The sequence below is a fragment of the Eretmochelys imbricata genome, chromosome 21 (genome assembly GCF_965152235.1).
Source record: "Eretmochelys imbricata isolate rEreImb1 chromosome 21, rEreImb1.hap1, whole genome shotgun sequence".
NCBI lineage: Eukaryota > Metazoa > Chordata > Testudines > Cheloniidae > Eretmochelys > Eretmochelys imbricata.
In genome coordinates, this window is record NC_135592.1 from 10,700,711 (window position 1) to 10,709,625 (window position 8,915).

Consider the following 8,915-nt stretch of genomic DNA (forward strand, 5'->3'; position numbering starts at 1 on the left):
AAAGGCAGGCCAAATGTTTGATCTAAACTACATGACAACATCCGAATAGACTTAATCATTACCTTCCTCAGAAATACATAAACAAATGGCAAAAACATCCTAGTATCATCACGCCATGGTGTCCTACATGATCAAAGTATAAGCAGTTTCCATTTATGCACTGAGATTCCCACATTAAAGAGGGAAAGTCTAGCCTTCTACTATCTGTGATTAACTCTCTATTACAGTCAGTGCAATTTAAAGATGTAGTCTACATTAATCTAATCTATATCAACTACATAAACCCTATCCATCCATACCAGTATTTATATGGCCCAGTATATAAACTGCATCTGATGAAGTGAGCTGTAGCTCACGAAAGCTCATGCTCAAATAAATTGGTTAGTCTCTAAGGTGCCACAAGTACTCCTTTTCTTTTTATATAAACTGTGTTACTAATTTTATGAATATTCTAAACCTAAATGAAAAAAACAGACAAAACTTTGTTGGGCTTAAGTTGACGTGTCTTTTATTGTCTTTACATGTCTTTGTAATATCAAAATGGATAACCAATAAACTGTCACATTCAGAAGCAGTTTTATTACATAATACAGCAAACTGACTTCGATACTGCATACCTTCTAAAAAGTGCACCATTGGCACCATTTTAGAAGATGGGCCAGTTTTAGAACAGATAACATATTACATATGCACACAGAGAAACACTACTTGATCAGTCTGTTTTCTGTACCATCTAGCACAGTGGTCCCCAAATGGTGAAGTGGACCCCCTTGGGGGGCATGGAGGAACATTCGGGGGGGAGGGGAGCGCAGCAAAGCCTGGGCCAGTCCAGATGTGGGGCAGGAGGTGCCACCCAGCCCCGCTCTGCCCTCAGCTGTTCCAGCCCTGCTCCTGGCTGCAGCTCCGCTCCCAGCCCCACCCCCAGCTGCAGCGCTGGCTCCCGGCCGCACCCCCGCTGCTGGCTGCCGGCCTCCAGCCCCGCCTCACAGCCGCAGCCCCCCGGCTCACGGCCTCCTGCTCCCAACGGTGGCGGGGGGCAGGGGTGCATGAGGTAAAAAGTTTGAGGACCACTGATTGAGCAAATGGATTTTGTAGCATTATTTTCCAACTATCATTTTCAACTATCAACTCTTAATCTGGCCTTAATGTTGAATTTGTTTAAAAATACATCATTCTAAATCTTTTGTGTTATAAATATTTTCAGTCCACCTTAAAAAAAAAAAAATCAGACCTTCACAAGAACTGTTCTATTCTGCTCATGAGAATTATCTTATGTCTACACCTATTATGCATCCAGAATGTTCCTGAAGTGCTTTGCAAATTTTACTAAGTGAACATAAGGATCATATAATACATACACACATGAACGGTCATTTTGCCCATCATACAAGCATGGCCACCTTTGGTCAAATGGTTAACCCAGTGCACAATAATTTAGTGTAAGAAGTCAACACAACATCCATTTTTCAACTATAGTATAATACATTGAAATAGGAAGAATATAATTATCAAAGTTTGCATTTGGTCAGCCTGGGGCAGCTAATGGCTTCACCTGCCAAGTTTATAATCCAGTAATATACTATCACTAAAAGTCTTACTCCACTGTCTCTCGTTACACTGGTGGTTTCTGTTATTCAGATTTTTTTCAAAATAATCCTGTGAGAAAGTATTATACTTACTTTACAAAAAAAAACAACCAGGCAGAGAAGTGAAGTGAGCTCCATACCACACAGCAAGCCAGTGGCAAAGGTGGAAACAGAACCCAGGAGTCCTGACTCCCCAGATTCCTACTCTAACCACAGCATGTTCTAGAAGCAATAGTCATGAAGTACTAGCATCAGACAAAAGTACCTTTTGGAAACGTCCTAAAATTCACCAAGCATTTCAGTATACCTCCAACAGTGTGATGAAAATTTATTCCCATTGTTGCATTACCTTTAAAAATACTCAAATATATTTGAAATCTACAAAATGAAGAGAAAGTTTATTTAAAAAAAGTATATAATAGCTATGCAGCCATTACACATGCTAGTTTTACTAGCAAAGTTCATTAGTGTTTCTGCAACAGAGATGAGGTGAGATTTTCACCAAGTTCAGCTAAAAATAGAATAGAATGTTTAAAAAAAATAAACGGAGTCTCTGAAATCTGCCTGAAAGCAGTGATAAAGACAGGGTACTGTTTCTCAGAAATACAGCAAAAATTGAAGAGAAGAGGAATTGTTCAGTTCTTTCAATTGCAGTATTGTCTCTGTGTGTTTGTATAGGGACTCGTACAATGTACCTTATATCTTGTTTGGAGCCTCTGGCGCTACAGCAAGAACAATCCAAAATAATTTCTTTCCTCCATGTACCCCAGGGTTTCTTCCTGTTCCTCTACCTCCCTTATGTACCGCAATGAACCTTGGGTCCATCACTGGTGAAACATATTTCAATGGTTCCTTAGAGGGTACCTTTAAAAGAGAGCAACCACCTTCTCAGCCAAGCATTTCGTATTAAGCATTGTGGATGTTAATCTTTCCTCACTATTCTTGCTAGTAAGACATTCGTAAGGAGATGGTCACTTACTAGAACCTCTTGCCAGGGGCACATCCTGGAGACAGTCCTTATGGTTCCTTTTGGAGAAGACCTTGCAGGCATCACAGCTCATGGCAAAGTGCCCTTCTCTGAAGCATAAAAAGGTACTTATGCGAATCCAAAGAAGGGAAAGTAGCAAGACAAACATCTTAGGCAAGGTCCAAGCCAACTCAAAACCAGAAAAAATTCAACCAAATAAGTGAAAATTATTAAACTAAAATTAAAGCATGTACAATACTCAAATTACAGTTACTTAACGTACTACTTACAACTTCCCTATACAAAACTAACATGACTGAAAAGGAGAGGCTGGTTTCCATGACTACTTTGGCAGGCAAAAACAGGGGAATTGAGAGATGTTAGAGAGGAGAAGGATCAATTCTCAGTTTATACATTGTAGCTATTGAGGAAGTTCCAGGCTCCTCTCAACTACAGCTCAAAACAAAAAACTCACTGTTCACTGCTTAGTCACGGCTAAGCATGTGACTTCTACAGTGTGGCTTCATGGAGATAACTTTATGAAGGATACCTGGGAGTTATCAGCATGGAGATTTAGTTAAAGCTATGTGAGTAGATAGTAACCAAAAGATATTTTGGCGATGCACTTTCCAGACATTCAGGAAAAGACAGTCCTTGTCCTGTGGTGCTCAGAGTCTAAGGACAGACAGGCAAGTAGACATACTTGATAAGACATGACAGAGGGAAGGCAGACAAGATATCAAGCAGCAGGATTTATCATTACCAAACTCATGAATGGCAATCAAAAGCTAATCCAGTTCCACTCCACAGCTAATTCAGTTCCACTCCACATTGGCTACCTCCGCTATTTCTATTAGAACTTGCCACGAAACGTGAAGTCTTGAGATCAGTTCGGTGTTTCTCAATGACCGGCCCATGGACCAGCACAAGTCCCTGAGATCACCCTGACACAGTTTAGGAAGGCAGGAAGCCAGTCCCTGGGATCAAAACGGTTGAGAAACAATGAGTTATATAAATAGTTGTTGCCATCTGAACCCCCAACCATTTCAAATCATTTCACATTTTACCACTATTTATCAGTGCATAGATTTCAAGGAACAGCTATGCTTCCTATAGTCTCAGGGTGGATCTATTTAAATCAAAGTGATTTAAACTGCTAAGTTTAATCTGGTTTTGCATTTGTACTTTTTAGTTTCCTAAAGAAAGTTAGTTCTCATTGGTTGATAACCATTAAAACATGTTAATCTGTAACTAAATATTGCCTTTACACTAAGAGCTAGTCTACATTACCCGCTGGATCGACCGGCAGCGATCGATCCAGCAGGTGTCGATTTATCATGTCTAGTCTAGCTGCGATAAATTGACCGAGCGCTCTCCCGTCGACTCCGGTACCCCACCAGGGCGAGAGGGGAAGGTGGAATTGACAGGAGAGCGTCAGCCATCGACTTACGGCAGTGAAGACACCACGTTAGGTAGATCTAAGTACATCGACTTCAGCTACGTTATTCACATAGCTGAAGTTGTGTAACTTAGATCAACACTACCCCCACAGTGTAGACCAGGCCTAAATTTGCTGTTGATTTTTGGTAACACATTTAAGCATTAAATAATTTAATTTACATTCATTGTCTTAATTTTTAAATATTGTATTGTGCTAGAAATGGTGAATGATGCATTTCTTGTTTATTAGATAATGATAAATTTTTTACTTGTGATTTGTATCAAGCTCTAGTTAGACGGAAATTCAAATTCAATTAAAAATACACAAAAACTACATTTCAAAGTGTTTTAAAATTAGTTAAATAAAGCTACCTTACATGTGCTGGATAAATAAGAAGGAAGTTTTAAATGAAGAACATGTTTTGATAAACTAACTGTTGTATGAAGAAAAGAAAGTATCATCTATAGTCAGTGAATTGAACTCTTTCTGGTCATGATGTCCTTCAAGATTTTAGAACTAGTAGATCTCATCCTCTCAAACCTACTTTTATGTATAGATTGGGAGAGGAAACAAGCTCTTCTGTTTTTTCAATGCCCACTGGTTTCTTAACTCTTTACTAACTTTTTTTTTTCAAACAGAAATTGTGAAGTCTACACTGTACAGAGATATGCGCCTATATGTGCAAGAAGAAACATGAGCCAACTCATTAGGACTCAGAAAATAAACCAAGCACCAGTAATTTGTTTTTTAACTGTGCCTAGATAGGAGTCTCTTATCCCACTGAATTCTGCAACCTCACATAATATTCTCAAAACAGTTTCAGAGTGCATTATTCTCTGTAACTCAAAGACAATTAAAAAGGACCAAACTATATTATAAATACATACAGAATTTTAAGAGTTTACCAGACACCTACTAGCCTGAGGATTAAACCTGCCAACCAGGGTGAGAAAGACCTGCAATTTAAAGAAATACAAGTTTTGTCCATTTACGATACACTGTATTTAGTTGTAACATTACAATTTTCTATTCAATAAAGTTTAAAAGTTGTTGTTTTTCTTGGGGTTTTCATACCCTTCTTTCCCTTCCTGGCTTTACTTCCACTTTCTTCCCTATATTCAATTATGGTTCATCCTTCCCTACATTGCTTTCAGTGTCTATTTCATCTTTACTTCCTCTCCATACATTCTGGACCCTATATTTTCTGTCTTCCACAAGTTCTCTGTCAATCTCTTACTTTACACATATCCCACCAACTTTACCCCTCCTCTTTTTCTCCCACACAACCATATTCGCACCCCACAAGCATTTCCGCAGATTCAAGAAGACAACGTTGCTTCAGTTCACACACAGTTCAATTTAGGAAGGTAACCTTACAACCATACAGTCTAGAAACCACTTCTTTTTTTTAGATGAAAGCTTATATTTTCTTGGAAACTTACTACATGCCATGGGGAAGTGGATTTTAAGCCTAGATATAGATATAGTGCAGATGCAATACTGTATTAGCAAAACATTTTGGGTATTTTTATTTTGCTTTCACAGAAACCTTTTATGTAGTTGAAGGAAATATAAACAATAGTCAAGTTAAGCCTTTAGAGCAATGATTCTCAGACTATGGTCTGTGGAAAGCTGGCTGATCACATGATGCTGGCTTTCCTTATTTCCAGCTACTGAATAACATTAAAGAGCAATGAACATATATTTAATACTTTCTAATATTATCCTTCCATGTAAGCAATTGCTGTAAGGATACCACAGGGATGTTATGTGATCATCAGTAAGCAGGGAGATGTTCATATGTATCTCTTAAAACACAACTCAACTTGTTAAGTTTGAGAACCTCTGTGTTAGAGTGCTTACCTGGCATTCTCTTTAGGAATGCTCTCTGAAGACTGGGTCTACTTTCATAGCTTTCCTCTTCATTCAACAGTAAACCAGAGAGCAGTAATACCCTGCTTTTTGCAAAACAAGCATTTCCTCCAAAATTCCCTTAATAATGAGCAATCTGTCTTCTGTTAGATGTCAAGCTGTAGCCACTCTAAGCCAAGGCTATAAAAAACCCATTAGAACCGAACATTTCTAACTGGTATTTTTATTAAAATATAGCACAAAGTTCCAGTAAGTGGTTTTCCATTCTACCGAAGTGAATTTGTGAAATTTTCTGGACCTCTGCCTCAAATTCTTATTGAAAAAACAGTCTAAGAAAATGTTTTGTTTTGTTTTTTTAAATACAACCAGCAGCAAAATTTTTAAAACCTATAAGATATCACAGGTGCCAAAATACAGTATTTCAAAGTTCTAGATTGGGTTATAAACTAAATTCAGGATTATATTGCTTCCTTTAACAGTTATTTAAATTTCTAAACTAGTCTCTTCTCTCACACACAGGCAGCAATCATCACAAGAATTTACTACCCTTAGTTTTTTCATCCTTTTCAGAGTACTTTTATGCTAACTATTGCTAGAAGGCTCTCTGAAAGCTGTTCAAAATCTCTTTGAAATAGCAATGTTGGGTTTTGTGTTGTTTTTTTTTGGGGGGGGGGGCGCGAAAGGGGGAGGGTATGCCAGACTTTCCTTTAAGGGGTTCTATTGTTTCACAAAGAATAGGAATACAATAAAAGGTTTTCTGTGCTCTGAGCCAATTTAAGAAGTTTATTCTTTTTTATTTGTACTTCTGGTTTTCTTTTTAAATTAATTATTCCTTCACTAATTGTAGAGTAATTTTTGTAGCAGAAATGTGTTATCTAAAATTTGGGTATGGAAAACAGAATATGTGGAGGAAGAATGTATTCAATTTCTAACACAACCTCATTTAAGTAGCCTGTCCTAACACTAACTTTTCAATAATAGATCTTTTAAAAAAAGAAGATACATAGTCTGTATACAATGTATTGAAAAGTGGTTTGTTTCAAGATAGGCCACTTAAAGTAGTATACTAGGGATGTGAGATTCTGTTTCATCTATCCATTAGACTAGGAGTTCTCACCCTTTACGAAAACACCTTAGAGGGGTGTTTTTCCACCCTCAAGCCCTCCCTGCAACATACACACTTGGAGCCCCTCACCACCCCTTACAATAGTGGGAAGGATACTGCCTGGTATGTGGGACTACAAAGCCACTCAAATTTGGCCCATCTGTCCCTCCATCATGACAGGCAGGCACAGGTGTGCCCAAAGATATCCTCAAAGCAGAGGTATGGTAAGGTTGCAAGGTAGGACAGAACAGGTGTAGGGGGAGCAGGACCTAAACTCTTGTTTTGTAACTGACTAAATGTCAAGTTGGCAGCAAACCGGTGGCAGCCCATTCAACAGGGGCTGGATACCCAACCCCACTTCTCCAATCCCCAGGGTGGGGTGGGAAGGACCCCCTAGAACTGGTCCCAGCTCAGAGACCCCAGTAGGCCCTATGGAGGGTTGGCACTGCCAGCCCCCCATCATACAGCGAGGCAGCCAAGGAAAGCAAAGTCCTCAAGGTTGTGCCGGAGCTACTGCTGCTCGGCAGGCCTGGCCTGCACCACCTGCCAGAGGTGTAACTGCACCTGGGTAAAGTGTGAGGCCAGCAGGACCAAGTGCAAGCAGCAGCAATTGGCATGGAGCCGGTGCGGTGAGACCACCAAGGAGTCCTGCTGTGATCCACATGGGTTCTCAGCCCTGTTGTCCTCCCCATCCATTTCCATAACTCCCTCCCACCCCCCTAGGCTACGCTAGGCTTCGCAGGGGGCCAAGCAGGTCAAATTTGAGTGGTGTTACAACCCCACATGCCAGGTTGCAATACCATTTGCTCAAATTTGCCCTGGCTGCCCCACTGTTGGTGATGGGGTGGGAGGGCTGGGCCAAATGTCAATGAATGGCATTATTGAAACCTTGTTGTGCCCCCCCACACCAAGTTGAGAACTTCCGTGCTAAGTGATTTTACTGTTTTGATCTCACACACTTCCTGTATATTAATAGTGGTTGGAATTAAATCCATAAAAGGACGGACATTGAGAATACAAATTCTCATTTCTCCAGAGCCCCACACACTGCCTTCTGTAACACAACTATGACAAGAAACAATCAGGCAGGGTTCAGTGGCCAGTCCTGAACTCTTAATTTTTTTTTGTTTTTGAAAGCCAGAGTCAGAACTTTGCTGGACCTTATCTATACAGTGAAGTTACACCAGTTTAACTTAAATGGGGTTTTCAACCTCTTATTTTGGTGTAAGAGTAGCTTCTTTCAGTTTAACCTACGTTGATTCCTCATCAACTTAAACTACACTGAAAGAAGCCTGGTTTTAAACCAAAACAGTAAGAACATCCACACAACCATTAGCATCAATTTGCTAAACTAGTTTTTAAATAAATAATCAAACCTTAAATCAAATCAGTTCATCTTTCTCAGGTTGTCAAACCCTTAAAATACAGTCGTTTTGTGTAATCAAGGTCAAAACAGCTGTGAACTGATCAGTAATAGGAAAGAAGTTCCATCTCTGGTAGTATTCCAAATTCAACTGTAGTAATGTTCAAACTGACAACCTGTCAAAAGCTGATATTTGTCGATGGCAAGCATATGATCTATGTTTGCATGTTTAGTCATACCACAATACAGACATTACAATGAAAATGTACCTAAACACACCTGTCTAGAAATGCTTATGAAAAAGTTACCATATACTGTATGCCTAATCAATTGTGTAAAACTGCTCCAGGAAGTGTTATTTTCATAATTAGACCCAGCATCATTGCACCACAAAGCAACCTCTGAAACCACAAGGCTATATTTTTCCTTATACTTATTTTAAAATTGCGAAGTAGTTTCACAGAAATTGGTAAGCCAGACCATTTTTTTTGTCTAGACAAGTTTTTACATGCAAGTTTTAAATCACTGATTCTCAAACTTTTGTACTAGTGACCCCTTTCACATAGCAAGTCTCTGAGTGC

At 39.3% G+C, this 8,915-nt stretch overlaps 1 protein-coding gene across 2 annotated transcripts in view; it reads right to left on the reverse strand.

The window, feature by feature from the left end:
• Positions 1-8,915, reverse strand: part of NUDT3 (nudix hydrolase 3) — a 31,277-nt gene that overhangs the window by 20,142 nt on the left and 2,220 nt on the right. The window contains exon 1 of one of the 2 annotated variants that reach the window (XM_077839401.1): positions 2,566-2,604. The exons of the other annotated variant lie outside the window; for it this stretch is intronic. Within the exon in view, the coding sequence (XP_077695527.1) occupies positions 2,566-2,589 (24 nt within the window). The 5' untranslated portion in view covers positions 2,590-2,604. Of the gene's footprint in view, positions 1-2,565; positions 2,605-8,915 lie in introns of those variants that run through there. 2 annotated transcript variants of the gene reach the window in all.